Below are 18,322 nucleotides of genomic sequence, written 5' to 3' on the forward strand. Positions count from 1 at the left end.
TTCCGCAGCCTGACAAGGCACATTCTTCCCTGGAAGGCAAAGCGAACCTCTTATCTGCAGCAGCACTGGAGGAAAGGCTTTAGTTTATTGGGTGACCAATAAATACCACACCGTGCTGTCACGTTACAGCACCAACCGTGGCCAGCCCTGTACTTCTAAGTTTCGTTTCTTCCTGAAACCCTTTCTCTTCACACAAGGAAGTGCTTGCTGCGGTAGCTTGCAGTCTATTTATAGGCAGTGATAAAGCTGTATTTGCTGGGAGACTGACGTCACCCTGGCCACTCACACCAGCACATCTCATAATGGAAATATTGATTAATCAAGAATGCTAACTTTCAAATTGCGCTACCGTAAATCTAGCCACAGCTCTATTTAAAGTTTAAAGAATTCAAAAGCAAAGCGATATTGGCTTTAAAAGCAGTCCTATGGGTGAATGGAACTTGTTCAACAACGCTGCTGTTTCATTATGGTTTACTTAAATCAATACTTGCAGAGGCTGCAGGTAAAGTGACCCATGCAAGCATGTACAAAGTCAAAAAAAATAACAGCACACACTAGCCCCAAATGCCATTTAAAACAAAACTTACGTACTAAAGTAGTTTTATATCAAAATTAAGCTTGCTGTCCATTTTAAGATTGCCTCAATTCCCATTCTTTTTGGAAAGTATTTTCTAGTCATAGCAGTCATGAAAAAAAAAAAAATAAACAAACCACATCACAAACTGTCTATGCAAAGGTTTAGTCTAAGATTCCATCAAGACGCCCTGCTGTACAGGATCCAATTTGCTAATGAGTTTTAAATGCCATTATTGTATCCGTAGAGCAAGGAAGATGCTTAGAACTGTGCCGAGAACAAATTTTACTCACTACTTGCGACAAAAACAGTGGAAAATAACCAAGAGAAAGATGTGAAACATGACAGTCTGCTCCCTCCTACCAAGGGTAGTTCAGTGCAGTTTATTTTTCTTGAAGCAGTTTTCAAGCAGCCTCTTATTGAAGCCCTCCTCTCCCCCACCCTCTGGCTTCCTCGGCAGCCAAACCTCGTGTAACCACAAATGAGTTTGGATGTGAGCGCACAAAGCAGCTGAAATTGAGTACCTGCACTGCTAGAGAGAGCGAGGTTTAGAAAACACAAGTCCCCCAGATCACTAAGAAGAAAAACTCCATTGAAAGTAAGCACACAAATAGAAAACGCTGCCATTACAAGCTCTAGGAAATCAGGTAAGAAAGAAACTTCTGTAAAAATGTTTTTAAGAGCCCTTAAAGCTGTGAGCAGCCGCCACCCACTTGCGGGGTGGGTTATTTCCCTTCTGAGCCTAACCTTCAGGGCACCAGGTAAATGCTTCTGTGCAACACTGTTCTTGGCACAGGCATTCCCTGAATGGCCCAATTGGGAAAATTACTTGGGAAGGAAAGAAATCTCAGCCAAGACAGACATTTTACAAACACCCCTGGGGTCAGCTGGCTTAATTTAAAACAGCACGATGCAAAGAGGCTGTATATAGCCCTTGCAAAACATCACTGGTAGTGTGAGACAGCTAACACACACACACACACACAGGCACACACAGAGCACCCTAAAAGACAGCATAACATTTCCACAGCACAGTCAGCCGGAGCACACGAGTGTCATAAAGCTTCACTGAAGCTTCAGGTGAGAAATTCTCTCGAAAGAAATCAGTCTAAAAAGCAGCCCGTGCTTCAGTCACAGTGGCAAAGACTCAGAAGTAAACAGGCAAACCTATAGAAGATTCTGTCGGGGTTGATTAATGTACAACTGGAAGAGGACTCAAATTAGAGGAACAAGTGTTACAGAAGGACGTGTATAGGTTTGTGTGACCTCCAAAGCCAGCTTCCAAAGAGAAGGGAGGGCTCAAGACATGAAACACTACCTGTGTCACCAACACATCACTTGCACCTTTTGTGTTAATTTTTTTTTTGTTGTTATCAGTTACACAACCGACATGTGGGTCCCCTACCTGGCAGCATCTCACCGCACTGGCTTTCTCTCCTTTGGCTAAGGAACGATCCCACCTAGATCAATGGTTTAGCACACGGTGGCCCCATGGAAGGGCATCTGAACACCCCCATTTTGGAACAGGCACTTCTTGAGGCTTGGTGCACACCTTCAAACCACGGGCGTTGCTGCAGATTCTTAGGAGAGCCGCGTTAAGGAGCTGCAGCTTTTACATAACACCACCTCCTTCCCTCGCCCACCTGCACTGAGTCAGCACAGCAAGCTTTCTGTAGTTGTAGTTCCCTATTTCTGCATTAGCAGAAGGTGATCAAATCTCTGCAGCCACCACAAATGGAACACATCAAGAAGAAAAAAGGAAAAAAAAATTTTAAAGGGATTTTCTCCCATATATTATCCTCAGTTATTCTGCAGCAGGACTTCTATTTAACATTGTTATTAAAACGACAGATATTACAGAAAATTACATCAGGTTCTTTCTGCTCTCTGACTCATATTCCTAAATAATTTTGGTTGACTCATTTCTCCTCACTTGGCTGAAATCTAAGTTTTTCCTCTATTAACAAATAAAAGCGGGCTTCCCCCTTCTCTCAGCTTTTCCAGGCCAAGACTAGACACTTCCACTGTTCTAGGGAAGTGCAGGAAACAAAACTGCAGAGATTTGACCTGGCAAAACAGCCCACCCACCTCTTCGCTATGATTAAGATGTGCAGAACCTGAGTATACATGTCCTGTATCAGCTGCACACACAGTGTATATCCAGTCACTAAAAATACGAACAATGGATTTATTATGAGCAGTTATTTTCCTGTAAATTTAAGTTCCACATTCAGCTACAACTGCATGTGATGTATATACATCATTAGTATTAAAAAACATGAGCATTATCTCCACCGTGATTGAAGGAAGCCGCAATGGGAACATGACACCAAGAGATATGATATTTTATTTAAAATCAGACCACAGTAGATTACAGAAAGACTTATTATGCAAACAAATCCACTGTACATTTCACAACTTGCTAGGCATATAAAATTGCCCCTTTATTCAACTGTCCAGCATTACACAAAGAAACCATTCAGGTGCAGGACGACTCTACCTCCTCTGAACTCAACGTTTGCCAAGTAGCTCTGTGTTCAGGCTCGAGGAATTGTCAGCTGGAGCTCTACGTCTAATTCACTATTCCAGTTTGAGAGGGCAGAAACATCCACAAGAGGTGGAGACTGAGGTTATGAAGTGGGAGCACTAAACAAAACGGCCACCCACGACTGGACTGTGCCCAGGGCCCTGCCTCCTGGAACTGCATCAGAGCTTGTATCCTAAAGAGTCCCTCCAGGGTCACGGTACAACCGCAACCCGTGTGGATCAGCTGTGTCGGAACAACTGACTCCGCTTCCTCCAAGAGACAGCACTGAGGTGCAGCAAAACTCATCCTAGAGTTAGACCCATTCAATGCTGACCATCATTCCAAAAAAAACCCCAACAACCCTAACCACACACAACTGAATTAGTCATAACTTACAAAATCTGCGTACAAAAGACTGGCAAACGTAACGCCATCATTTTCAGAGAGCATTTTCAACCCTACCAACACTCTAAAGCCGTGTTACACATCAAGTTTAAAAGATTTTTCTCCGCTCCAATTGCTTTGGGGAAGTATATGCTATTTGCAGCAGACATGAAAAATCCTCAAGACAACATAAAATATATTTTGGCAAGCACACTGAGCTACCCCATCTCAAGTCTCGGCTTGCCTATGGCATTTTAATCTCACTATCTTATAAACAGTGCAAATTAGTACAATTCTAAACATCCTAGCCATAGCAGAATTTATTAACTATAACAGAACAGGAGAAGCTGTCAAAGGGCAATGGTTCAAAGCACTGACACAGCTCTTGCCCAACTCATTCAGATTAGTGTTCTGTAACATTTTTTTTTTCTGAAAGGATTTAAACAGCTTTCCACAGTCATCTTTCTCCTATACCCTTAAACATTACCAGCAGTCAAGTACGTATTTACAGTTTGTGCGCACACACACACAATTAATGGCAAAAACATTTTCCATGAGCAGCTGGATTTCAGTTACGGGACTGCTATAACTGAAACATCACATTAGTTGTATCACCTATGTTCAAACTAACCCATCAGTGAAGGCAACTATACGCTCACAAATAGCAGATACAGCCTTTCTCGATTCTAAAGTATGAGGGTGAGATTTTTTTTTTTCCATTTTTTTATTATAAAGAAAGTGCTCTTGAAGAGCCCTTAAATTAGAGTTAAACAATGGCTATTCAAATGATAAAAATGCTAGTATCCTAGTATTACAATCACAGGTAGTGATCCTAAGGCACATCAGCCACATGCATATGCAATAATGCATTGTTTTGCTTTCAGACAGAAAAACTGCATTAGCTTTGTCTGTATTTAGTTAGCACAAGAGTTTGTTTTTAGATAAAGTATCCCTGAAAGATCATGTTATCACAAAAGTTACCAAAAGACAGAAAATTTAACAAGTAGTAAAAATACTTTTGGACTACTAATACCAATAAAGTTAGATACATAAAATGCAGTGCAAATTCACAATACACTTATCTATCACCTCCATCACTTCTGAGGATTTGCAACTCTCAGAAAAAAAGTTGGCACTTGATAAGTGTAAAATATACCTGGTTGTTTTTATTAAATGTTAGCAAAACTAATTTGGGATTGTTTTAGTTTGTGTAGCAGGCTCAACGTATGAATTTCTATACTCAACCACCACCCTGGTAGCCCCCACCAACTTTTATTCTTCCTAGGACACAAATCATTTCTACAGCAGATTTATGTTTAGCATTCAGATACGACAGTTGCCATCCAAATACCAACACTAATAGCACAGCAAAATTTTTTTTTGAAACAAGTCATAATCAACCATGCTTACACAAATGCTTCAATGAGAAAATAATACCAAGAAAAGATATTACACTATTTTAAAAAACACATCCTGTACCATCACTAGATTACAGAAAAAACACACTTTGCAAACAAATCCAATGCATGTTGCTTCACAAACTCCCCCATCTACAGAAACTTTCCAGATTTACACTGGGGAATTGGTTCAGATGCCAGTAACACTGACCAACCTTCTGCCTTTTGTCTTCAGAAGGCAAAACAAGCCAAATAACCATATTTTCAGAATAGAGAGCTTCCTGTTATGAGATTAATTTCAGATCAGTATTTGCTAGCAACCACCACACTCCAGAGGAAATGATTAAGGGACAGTCAAGGGCCTTATGTAAAGAAAAAAATAATCAGATATTCTATTTTGACTGAAGCTGTTCGTAGCACAGACTTCCAAACAATGTAGTGCATTCCAGGACAATTATAAGAATGTTTTAAAATAGTGAAGAAGATATGACAGATTCCGGATCACGTCTTCCTTAAGTTAGCATGAATTAGTTGAAAGTTGTTTGTGGGTATGAAAAATTGATAATGAATTTGTGGACATATTCTGCACAAGCAAGTGTTAAAGATTTGCCTCTCCCAATGCTAGATTAGATTAGCAGCACGTGCCTAGAGTCATATTGAGAATGAGATCTGAACTCCCCTAAGCAGCCTCCCGCAACAGTGGTATAAAAAGTCAAGAAAAGATGATATAAGAGGCAAACAGCCACCATGGAGATCAATTTTTTTTTTCCTGTTTCGACTGCCTGCACAGAAATGTTAACTGAAAATTCCAGATAGATAAGCATGCCAAAAAGTGCAAGACTAAAGGAAATGAAGAAGTTAAAAACAGTTCTGCCAAGCAAGAGATGGAGTTTGAGGGACAAAATGAAGTTGTGGGCAATTACATGATGTGAAAATCCAACACTTAATTAAGAAAATACCCTGCCTGGATTCCTGGAGTCACGTGGTATCAAAAGCTAAGCACCGGTATATAAAAAAAATTAATTTCTGTATCCCAGGTGTGGAAAAAAAAAATATGAAAATCTTAATAGGTAAAGAAATAAAAATTCCTGGTAAAATTTCTATAAAACCCTAAACTGGCTCTACAAACAGTTTAGTTTAATTTCAAGAGACCAGGACTTTCAGAGTATCAAACTATTTAGGAATGGGAAGAGTGCATACTTTTATTGTGAAAAATCTAAGGTAACAACTGAAATGTAGAACTGAAACTCTTGTAACTTTTACTGTTTAAAAACCCTAGAACGTTATCTGACAACAGTTTCAGCTCAGCGAGCTCTGAAAGTGTTGTGCACCTGGCCACAAATGCCACTTGTCTGGGCGCACTGTGAAGGCTGTTGATGCAGTCCCTTCCAACCCTTCGCCCAGCACTCAGATATGGCTGTTACCATCCAAACACTGGCACTCGTAGAGAATTCTTTAGAGAGACAAATAGCTCCCACTTGCCACACACACATCCAGCTGCAACAGGAATACGTCAGAACAGAAAAGGATGCTGATTTACCATCACTAAAGAATTCGGAGATTTATAACGTCAGGAAATCCACTGTGCACTGTTTCACAATTTGATGGATTTACAAAATTTAGCCCCTATCACCTTCCTAGAAAGTTCTTGCTGTCACTGGTATTTGAAAACAAAAATAATCACATTTACTAAACACAATTTCAAACCTCTGTGCCAGAGCTCAAATTTTATACTCCACTGTGCAAAAAACAGAGGCTTTCCATTGCCTACATTAAGTCTCTGACAGGGAGAGAAAAAGGAAATATAAGCACCAATACATTAAGTCAGGCGCACCAAAATATTCACTGGAGGATAAAACCAGGATGTGGTGGGAAGCGAGCTGGTCTTTGGGGAAGAGCTGGAGGATACGGTGGTACGAACTGAGATGGGTATCCTGGCTGTGACACTTGACTTGCAGACTGAGCTCCCGGCCGAGGTGGGAGAGGAGGATACGGAGCACCTGGATAAGAAAGAGCTGGTCCTGAACTCATGGCTGCAGTAAAGGGAGTAGGAAAGCGTCCTGCTGGGACTGAAGGCGGAGGGGGTGGTATTCGTCGGGGCACAGCTGAAGGAGGAGGGTTTGCATCCGAAGTGTAGGAATCTTGAGGTGCTGGTGTTGTGTCAGGTGCTCTCGGCTGAGCCAGCGGCTGAACCTGTGGAAGTCTCTGTCCCTTCAGCACCATCTCTTGGAGCTTCTCAATTTTTACACGTCGCAGGTGAGCCAGTTTACGCTTGCTCTGGTACTCGTCAATGAAGGAATCCAGTGGTATTTCACCATCAAGAAAATTTTCTGCCATATTCTATCAAATATGGAATAATCTTTTAGAAAACGGCATACTCTGAGACAACCTAAAGGGCTTACGTCCTAAAAATAGGGTAATTTTGCCTGTGATTTTCCAGCTTGCATATGGAGGATGACTGGCATACTAAGAATTCGAAGCAGAATTTTGAATTAGTTATTACTTAGAAGCAGTGGGAGTTAAATACCATTTTTGCTGAAATTTATGCTGAAGTAACAGCAGTAAGAACATCTGAATCTGTCTCTGAACATTTCCATGATCATCAGAGGCAGGACTGAATCAAGCTCAACAGCTTTCCAGATTGCCAGCTAAGCTGAATTACGGTTTAGTACTGCTTGCAGTGCCAACAGAAACACTGAGAACTCTACAAGCCTCAGTACTGAGAGGTAGATTATTGCTAAACCAGATTTAATACTCATGCTTACTTGTGGCAAAGCAAAGCTTTGGGAAAATGATGTTTTAATAATCAAGAGAGGTGACCACACATACAATCATGAAATTCAACTTGACTTGTGATTACAAAAAAAACATTCCCAGGACAAGGCCAATAAGCAGATCTTTTCCTGGATGCTAACAAACCATGTAGTTATACAGAACGTCCTACAGGCAAATCCACTAACAAAACTAAACACTCCCATTGCTCTAAAAACAAGCCACCCTTCAAGCACTTGTAGTGACCGTTGGCACCTAGACAGGTACATTGAAATCATAATGGAATATTCCACCAGAACTGCTGCAGTCATCCCTCTCTTCTTACAGACCAGCACAGGCAGTTTTTCATTAGGTTACTAATTGACGTTTGTAATAGATTAATACATATACCAGGCAAACACCATTAAAAATATTTCCACATTTGGATGCTGTTAGTTTGAAGGCAATGCCAAGGAACTAAGAGAGTTTGGCTTTCTCGTCTGAAAAATACTGTTGTGTCTTAAACCTCAAAGACCTTAAGAATAGAAAACAATTACTCAAAAAAAGTGTCACTGAAATCAAGTGACTGCTTAAGGAAGTTCAAAGACCAGACCACATACTTAAAAATATCCCTTTAGACTACTTATTACATATTCAACGGTATTATATACTTCAGCTACCCCAAGTCTTCACTAATGGGTATAAAGTGGCAGAATTGAAGTGTACTGTCATTACCTCTGTGTCTTCCTCAATCTTAGCCCCCTCTGTCTGAAGGAGTGCTAGCAGTGTTTCCAGTGAAGCATTACTGGATTGTCTGTCTGTAACGGCATGAAAACAAGAGTAAGTGACAGCTGTTTGTAAGTGACTTTTAACCGAAGCTATAAAGTATCATCAAGCATAAAAATCTTCTCAGGCACATCTGTATAAACAGCATACTCTACTGATCTAGACAGGATGACTGTCAGACTACAGTGAGACAATACGACATTTAAGTAGTTAGTTATATAGTCACGGTGCTACAAACAGAAATTATAATGTATAATAACGAAAAAAGCACTTCAGCAAGTGTAGCATCAGATGCACAATACTTCATAATTCAGTATTAGATGAGAACATTAAATACAAGGTTGTTTGATTTATGACTAATCACTGGAAATTCAAATTGGGTTTTACTTTTTAGCAAGGTGGGCAAATTTGATCATTTAGCAAACAATAGCTACGTAACCATATCAGTAATTGAAAGAATCAGTAGTGCATGTTCCTGGGTGTAAGAGACGCTTAAGTCATTATGTTCATGATCTATTTCAGAACTATGTGAGAATAAGATTTGATTTTATACCCTAATTCACAGATCTAAAAATGAGTGAAAAAAAAAAAAGAAAAGATGCACAACAAATTTAAATTCTCTTAGGAAAGAGCAAACCATAATAACCAACAGAAAACATTACCTAGTTTTGTTTTCTTTATCTGGTATGCTTCAAAAAGAACTTGCAGCTCTTGATATTTTTGAGTCAAATTTGCTTTCAAAGACTCCAACTTCGGCTGGAACAGAAGATTGTCCTCTGCCAGACTGCGGTTGCTGGCAAGAGTCATGTCTTTGCTGTGTTGAACATTTTGGGCCTGCAAAAAGAAAGGTGTGTGAAGTGACAGTGAGGATGTTGAGCGAGATTAATGGTTATGTAGACAATATGGGAATTTCAAGACTACTACATAAACAGCAAAAGTAAGCTCTCTGCAAAAACCAGTACTACTGCATTGAAGCTGCAAACAACAACAATACTTTGGGATTTTTTATTTGGGAATGTCTCCTGTTTTGGCGGGTATGGTCAGCTCCAGCTATTGCACCCATTTCCACTCTCTCTCCTACACCAAATCTTTCCTCACAAACTATTTCTGCTGCTCCGCAATATACTATTTTACTAGAAGAAATAAGGCCTATGCTGCAAACAGCACGTTAGGGACATCTACAAACACAAGCTTGCACACAGAGAACATCCCCTGAGCGATTCCACTACGAGCACGGTTCTCCCCCCTCAGCCAGCACCACCCGTGAATTCATCGCTTCCAAGCAGGAGTTAGCACTGACCTGAGGGCACCTTCCCACATGTATTTTTAACCCCCACATGTAGCAGATGGCTCATTAAGCAGTATTATTTCCAGCTTGGAGAAGAACTACTTTTATTCCAAACATTTGAAGAGTTTGTGCTGTGGGAAAGGTCTCCTAAGAGGACCCTCCCCTCTGACAGGGGCAGTGGAGCTGGTGACGGGCCCTGCAGGCAGAATGGCTTTTGCTGGATCAGGATAAAAACATGAGTTCCTGCCACATCAAATGGCCTGCAAGAGTCCCGTTTCACCCCATTGCAGTGGTTACTGACTGGAAATCAGTGCCTGGGCACCCATTTGGACATCTCTGCTCGGTGGCAGAGGAGCACAGTTTGTGTCACCTGAGTTTCCTCTAATTCTTGTCCCCAGTTTTTGTGAGGCCTGACCTGTTGGCTGCCACGGCCTTGTAAGATCAGTTTTACACTCACACACTGCTACGTGAAGATGCTGTGTATGAATTCCTACCCGTTACTTAACCTAGATACTTCATCCCCACCTCACCTTAACACCCCATGATGAATACTGACAGATAAATCAACAGTTGCTCTTAAAAACCTTTGAATTCCACCCATAAGATGCAGGGAGACTGCAGAAGAGTGTCATCCTTTATCTTACTATAATGCAAAAAAAAAAACCAAACAAGCACTGCATCATTATGGCTCCTTCTCCAGAATATTCTTCCCAAACTATGTTAAATCAAACCTGGATTAATGCCAAAAGCTTGTTTCAGCTCAATCCTGCTGCTTAACATATCCTAGCCCAAAGACATGGTTCTTAAGGAGCAAATGACAATTCCCATAAAACCACTGCCAGCAAGATTCTGAGTTTGCTCACACATGCACGATTTTATCAAGACAGGCTTCAGGAGCTTTGGGAAAGACAAGTGTTCAGAGAAGCCTGCTCTGGACATCACATTAGATTCAATAAAAAAAAAAAAAAAAGACATCAAAAAGAAGGGAGGAAAAAGCAAAGGATCTGATTTCACTCTGAATCAACAAGTGGGCTAATTTTCCCATGGCACAACAGACTGAGTCTATTAAACTTTCTTCAAAACCAATTAAATGCTTGGTGCACTTCTTGTGACCTCCTACATTAATGTGCCCCTTCTACCCCACCTTCAGTGCAAGCGTGAAGAGTACAGTGCTTTCTTCCTTTCACACTCCTGGGGGGACATAGGAGAGGCTCACCTCTGAAAGGGCAAAAGAAGAAACCTGAATGAAAGGAAATCTGAAAATCCCTGAAAAGGAGGGGATTAGAACTCATGTGTTCCTGACAGTCTGAGCACAAGGCCATGCGCAACAGGTGGAAACATCTCCCAAGCATAGCAGCAGTGTCTTCATAAGCAGTTACTTCCTTTTAAAATTTTTATACACTGCTTCAACCTGCTAACTTCAAATTTGACTCAGCATTGCTTAAATACATATTTAATACTTAAATACATCCCAAGATACTGTTCCTCAAATACCCAAGCTTTACTTTTTTGCGCTGTTCTTGCTAAACCACTCAAAAAAATATCATCAAGTCAAGGATAATGCTGAGTCCTAAACTGTGCATCAATCAAAATAAAAGTCTATTCCAAGCTGTACAAATGGGAGGAACTATTTGTAATACTGTTTTGGCTTCTCAAGATTCTCACATCGAGCCTAAACAAGCTTCCAACCCTATGCTTGTGTTCAACTTGAATACTTTCCAAGAATAAAAAGAAAATCCTCTCTTCTCACTTTTGATTCCAATGCAAAATAATTTAAATTAAACTCGTTGCTTCCATTTGTTTGTTCTCTTATGATCCAACGCAGTTAGACTCAATTTTAGTAAGCTGAAGTCCTTGTTTTACATTTTTTCCAAACAATAATGAATGGAAACCAAGTACACGCTATTTAACAGCTTAATTACTGACATCCAGCTTCTTACCAAATTACCTGCCATCACCACAAGTTTTGTTAACTGGCTGCCTTGTGAACTGCCAGCCAAAGAAGATTGCGTGCAAACAGATTTATGCTTTCTGATGCCTCTCCTCTTTCACCATTTTAACGAGCAAACTACTTCCTTCAAGTGACTTAAATTCGGTCTGGTGATCACATTTTCACTGCTTGTAGGGCTGATGTTCTCATTTCAAAGTAGTTGTGCAGTCAGGCTGGGAAGACCAGTTTTATGAGCGGACTTTGATCTTTCATCAGGACGAAGAACATGTTATGTACATTTTTTCTAGAGAAGTAAAAACAGGGGAATGAAAGATACGCAAATCTATAAACATTTCAAGAGTACAAATCTCTGGGAAAGGGCATTACTCAAATCATGTATGTAATAAGGAAGAGAAGAGCTCCAGGTAAACAGGCAGAATAAGAGAAAAGGCTTCTTTAAGTGATATAAAACTTCGGCTACTTTTTAAATAACTCTCCTCCTTAGGTACCATAATGTACTTAACCACGTACATAGCGTGCAGCAGGGCTACAGATATGAACAAGGAGACAAACACCTAGCTTTCTACAATGACTTTCTGAAGAACTTCACTTCTGAATCACTATGAATGTGCAAGATGAATAAACATCATCATAATAGGATATACTTGTCTCGTAGGTGTAAGAAACAAATGAATATTACAACAGCACTTGCAAAGTCAGAGTTACCTGGTTTGATGGCAGACAAGCACAGGTAACCCACCTACATCTGACGCAGTGACACCCTTTCCTGACCTTGCCACCTGATGTCTAGCGACTACAGACTAGCCTGTACTTAACTGGAAGTCTTACAAATATGTTTTTAAAGATGACAAAAAGCTGAGCTATTCTTAATCGCATTGTAAGTTACAGTGCTTGAAATTACACAAGCCCTAATGACTCAACTTCTCCCGTATTGTAGCACTTCTAAGAAGGGCACATTTTTCTAAGAAATTGAACAAAAAACACAATTCATATTTAATGATCAATGTTAATCTTGAAGTCTTTGCTTTCAGCTTTAGTCTCTGTGCCAAATTTCTTTTTGACAAATGGGCAGTTAAACAGATGAGAAACTCATATTGAATGTTTTTGAGAAACTCAAAACCATGCAAAGAATTAACTCTTCAATTACAAGGTAAACTTAAGAAGAACTTCTTTCCAAAACAAAGATAAAGACCCATTCACCTATTTGGGACATTTTAATGCTTCATTTCACCGAAAGAAGTTTGGGGAGGGAGTAAATTCTAATTCCTAACAAATAGAACTAATATAAACCCAAGCCAATGCAAACTGAATACTACGACAATTTTACAAACCAGAATAATCTCTGGCACAGATGTAAATTCAGTGCCATAAACTTTTCTGCAACTGTTCCACGACATTTAGAATTCAAGGACTCAGAAAAGCAAACAGTTAAATTAGCCTAAAAAGCCCTAAAGAAAAGCTTTAAAAAATGTTGCCTGATTTAAAACCAAAAATAAATAAATAAATTGCACAATCATCCAAGGGTCAAAGATACAGCATAGCGTGACCCGTCTGCTAAGAGTACCAACACTGCACAAAGCACGCTTTCAGCATCCATTCAATAGCTATAACAGAACAAGGAAGGAATAAATCCAAACCAAGTTATTTTGTTGTCAGATCTGCTCTGCAACAAAAAATTGTATTAATAGGGAACTGCTACTGCATTGGATGTTCGCCTGCCTAATGGAAGTAGAGGGAAAATAAGTTACCAACAGAAATAAGCTCAGAGCACGCAACTCGAGCAGAATTGCTAAGACGACTGTTGAGGTTGTGTGCAGGAAACCTGAATCTGAAAACAGATGAAAAATACCAGCCAGAATGATGAGACATAATGAGACAGGGCGATATTAAAGTAGAATGTGCTTTTTTTTTTCCCCCCCAATTGTTTTCCTTTTAACTATCAAGGCCTTGCTATGAATTCTGAATGGGACAAACAGGACGACACGGAGCTACTTACAATGGGATTTTGATGGCAGAGGGATTGCTCAGCACTGAGCTCTAAACCAAACTGTGGGCAAGGCAAGGCAATGAAGTCACATACACATGGAAGTTAAAGACAAAATCAGGGATTATGAAGTTATTCAAAACTTAAGATGCTTAAATAGTTTCTTTAAGAGACATAATTTGAGTGGTTTTACTCGAGGATTTACTTAATAAGCACTTGTAAGAACAGGCAGCAGCAACTGCTTTGGGAATGGAAATCCCACTGATCTCCTGAACTGCAGCTTTGTTTCATCCCACTTTTAAAGTGAAGAAAAGTGCTGGACAAAGTTAAAATACGAGCAAGTACTAGGACTAGCTTAGCAACATTTTTACTGTTTACCATTAATTCCAAAATAAATGTTTGCCCTAAGAGTGGTTTGTTCAAAATGACTCTGAGAAGCATCCCTCCTGTTGACCTAAGGCACGTTCCCAGTAGAACACGTCCAGACCAGGTCCTTCTGCCACCGTCCGAGCAACTGAAACCCCAAGGAGCCACAAAGTGCACCCAGTGCTGCTGTAATTACAGGCTGGCTTTGGCAGGCGTCAGGACAAGAAGTCCACTGGTACTTTCAAGAAAAAGTCTCTCGAGGAGCTACAAATAAAACAAACACTCAAACTCTCTCTTTCACTTGAATTACATACTTGTAATTTAGGATTCCAATGCGCTGTCACACTGCAGAATTATAACTATGCACAGTTGGAGTGACAAATTAACCCTTGAAATAGGAGCCAACAGGTGCAGAGGAGGAGAATAAAGACGTCTTTTACAGAAGATTTAGGAATGCTTTTCATCAAGTACTGGTGAACGATAACGCACCCTCTAATGGCATCTGTTTGGTAATAAATATTAAGACATATTCCAAAATAAATAGATTTGCTAAATTTAGGTCTGATTATGCAAGTACTAGCTTAAAAATGAGAAAATAGAGGCTAAAAGGTAAAGTTGCAATTCCTAAATGTTTACTCCTGCTGCCCAGAACTGCAGTTTGTGCCCAGCAGACACAGGCAGGTTATTCATTCCGTGCTTAGCTGGAAAAGAAAATCCTATAGTTGTCACCAAGTCTAATTCTTGACTTTGTAGCTAAATTTCATGTTTGGCAAACAGGAACATAACCACTCACACCATGTGGTTTTAGGACAGGATAAGGAATCCAAGAAATCTGGGCATGCATTCACATCCTTTGAACTTGGACTTTCTGCAGACTGCCCGATCTTTTCAAACAGCTTTTGAGAAAAGGGCTACACTCAAAAACCCTTTCCATGCCTGCCAGCAAATTCCGAAATGCTGGAACAAGAGGAAGGCGATGCATTTCTGACGACTTCACTTCATACGATTAAGGTGTTGAAAAGCAAATAATTTTGGCAGGGGACATGGAGCGTTCAGTAACACAATGCTGCACTGTTAAAAGCAAAGTCCTAGTACGGGTCACGAGACGGCCAATTCTCACCAGAGAAATTCATCGAGCTACCACCAGTATCCCACCACAGACTCACCTATGCTGTTTAGAATTAACATTCTGAGATTGACTTTTACAAACAATGTACTTTTATTTCGTGAAGATGAATACCATCGATGTACTACAGAAATTAACCTCAAAGGATTATCAAAAAACCTCCTCGATTTCAAAAGACGAGGAGTACCAGACAATTGGCTTCCTTCCTCTTTCTACCAGACAAGATGTTCGTTGTTCAAGCGCTAAAAGCCCAGAGGCTTCAAAAACAACCTTGCAGACAGAAAAAAAAGCAGCTTAGCTCTTTGATGCCATGTTTTTACACACCTGGGGTTACAGCATGAAGGACACTGCCTAAGCACATTACCCCGGTGAAATATATCTGCACACAAGCACACACACGCAGATATATATATGTATTTATATATATATATATATATGCCTACACCCCCAGGATGACATATACAAATCCTGCTCAAGTGCTGCACAGGAACACATTCCCTTCGGGGCTGGAAGGAGCCTATTTTTAGCTATTAGCAAGAAAGCCAAGTGGTTTTCCAATCCCTTCTCTCTGTGAACAAAACATTGTTTTTCTGAGCTGGGTTTCCCTCGCAACGACGAGTACAAAGGTTTTTTCAATTATGGGATAATCAGCTTTAGCCAATTTTGCCACTGAAAATACGAGTGACCTCAGAGAAGTGACTCAGAAAACATGATTTAATTGGCATGCCCCAATAAAATTACTAATTTAAGGACTTTGGAATAACGCTACAACCTAGATACATCCAGACTGCAAACCAAATACCTACACAAGCAGCAGTGAAGTTACCATGGCTTCCCCTTAACGTTCAGGATTTCCCTCTCTCCCTCTTCCTGCCACATACTTCATTGTGAAAAATCAGGAGCCAGCAGCACATACCCAAGGAGTAAACAATTCAGTGAAGGCAGTAACAAAATGAGGAAGTATTCAAGCAATTCCAGGATAGGTAAATGCTTCTGAGTTGAACACACTCTGGTAAAAGCCTCCATGCACAATAAACAAGGATTACACCCGACAGTAGTATAGCCCTATTTCCACACAGCTCAAATACCTTCAAACCTAGCCACACTTTCCTAACACCACAAAATATTCCCTCGGGCCCGGAGAACTTTACTCTACAATTTAAAAGCCTTCTGTTGCCAACTAAAGAGGGAAACCGGAGGGTCAGATCGAGAAGACGGTGTAATCCCGCAGAGAGAGACAAGCTTTGCCACGAAGGTCAAGAGGTTTTTTTGTCACTTCTGACCCACAGTCTGAAGTCTGCATTGACCGAAAACAAGAGGCTGGCTGGGCCAGCCCACCTAGCACTGTACCTTGCCAGAGGTCACGCTGCAATCAGCAGCACTGCACCCGTTCCTATCTGCACCAAGTTAAGCCCGTTATGACCCGCTGGCTTTCCTTAAATCCTCAGTCTTGCCACGGAAGGGTTCTCCTGCCTCCCAGTAAGCCGCTGGGGTCTCCAAGATCTTTTCACATTTTACTTTCCACAGCGGCATCTATTTCTTCAACGGTTTCTTAAGTCCTCAACATAAAAACTCGTACAGAAAGCTAATACGCCCAACCCTGTCTCGTAAATCTATTTACACAAAGTTTAAGAGACAAACACTGCACAAAAAAAAAGCAAAAAGCAGCTTCCCAGGACTCCTCGCTGCCAGCCTCGACCCTCAGAGGGCCCCTCCGTTGTCTGTGATACTTTAACGCTGCGGTGATCCCGAATGACTTCCTTGGAAGTACCAGAAGGGCAGGAATCGTACTTCCAGGAAAAGCAACAAAAAGGGACCTTACTCAACAGATGAGGCTTTTTAATCAGCTAAGCCATTTTGTTTGTTTGTTTCCCCTGGGACTTTGGTCCTCTGATTTAAAACAAAAGCAGTAACACCAGATCCTGGGAAATACAGCACGCTTGCTTCTTTCAAAAAAAATGTTCTCATCAGCAGCGGATCCATCTTACTTGCCGTCAGCTGACTGCTCGGAGCCTTTTTGGGGCGTTTGGTGGAGCACAAAGCTGGGGGAGGCTGCTCCCAGCACTGCCCCACGCTCACCCACCGGCACCTAAAAACCCCATAGGAGGGGGACCAGCAACAGCGAGGACCCCAAAAAACACTTCTTCTATTCGGTCTCAGCAAGCCCAGACCTGAACCCATGCTTTTAGGGCTGACAAAGAGGCTCCAAACGAGTACAAAAAGCCTCAAGAAGGCTGACAGCCTCCTCATTTTTGCCTCTTTTTGACTTAAAATCACCCTGAGCTCAAGAGCACGACCGGGACCGGCTTCACCCCAAGACCCCCCCCCGCCCCCCATCATCGGGGTTCGGCCACAAAACGAGGAATGTGTTAATGGGAAAAAACATATATAATAAAAAATAAACACGATACCGTCCGCTTCTCCCTAATTTAGCCCAAAATGAGCGATTTCAGTGCTGCCAGGCCCCTTCCTCCGACAGCCGGGCTCGGGATCGGGGGGAGCAACGGGAATCGGGGGGGCGGCAGACAAAGGGCGGGGGGACCGGGAGGGACCAGGGGGACACCGGGGGGACACCGGGGGGACACCGGGGACATCGGGACAGGGCTGGAGGGGGGGGACCGGGGGAACCGGGGGACACCGGGACGGGGCTGGGGGTGTCCGAGGGGCACGGGAAGGGACGGAGGGGCACGGGGGGGGAGCCGTGGCACGGAGCCACCTGCGGCGAGGGGGGGGGGGGCTGAAAGTCACCGGCACCCCCCGGCCACCGAGCGGCGTGGCGGGGGTCCCCGCTCACCTCCTCCATCTCGCGGGCCATGTCCTGCAGCCGCTCCTCGTCGTCCAGCAGCGCGCTCAGCTCCTGCAGGCTCAGCGCCTCCAGCCGCCGCGCGTCCACCGCCATGGCGGGCCCGGCCCGGCCCCGGCCCGTTGTTTTTTTTTCTCTCCCCCCCCCCCCACCCACCCCCCAAAAGCCCCAAGCGCAGCCCGGTCCCGGTCCCGGTTTCACCCCCCCCCCCCGGTCCCTCTCCCGTTCCCGCCACCGCCCGGAAGTGGCGCGGCCCCGGTGGCCCGGCCCGGCCCCGCCCCGCCCGCGGCGCCCCCTGCTGGGAGGGGCGGGGCGGGAGGAGGAGGGGGCGGGACGCGGCGGGGCGGGGGGCGCTGAGGCGGTGCCATAGGGGATGGTGGGGGGG

General features: G+C 42.4%; 1 protein-coding gene across 1 annotated transcript; it reads right to left on the bottom strand.

Moving 5' to 3' along the window:
* Positions 1–2,903: 2,903 nt before the first annotated feature.
* Positions 2,904–18,062, bottom strand: VPS37B (VPS37B subunit of ESCRT-I). Its single transcript, XM_082774174.1, has 4 exons — positions 17,929–18,062; positions 9,082–9,253; positions 8,369–8,451; positions 2,904–7,222 (listed from the first exon to the last, which is right to left on the bottom strand). Exons 1-4 carry the CDS (start codon positions 18,031–18,033, stop codon positions 6,725–6,727), a joined length of 858 nt encoding a protein of 285 aa, XP_082630300.1. The 5' UTR covers positions 18,034–18,062; the 3' UTR covers positions 2,904–6,724.
* Positions 18,063–18,322: the final 260 nt, after the last annotated feature.

Source organism: Aythya marila (assembly GCF_965140915.1).
Source record: "Aythya marila genome assembly, chromosome: 17".
In the NCBI taxonomy this organism is placed as follows: Eukaryota; Metazoa; Chordata; class Aves; order Anseriformes; family Anatidae; genus Aythya; species Aythya marila.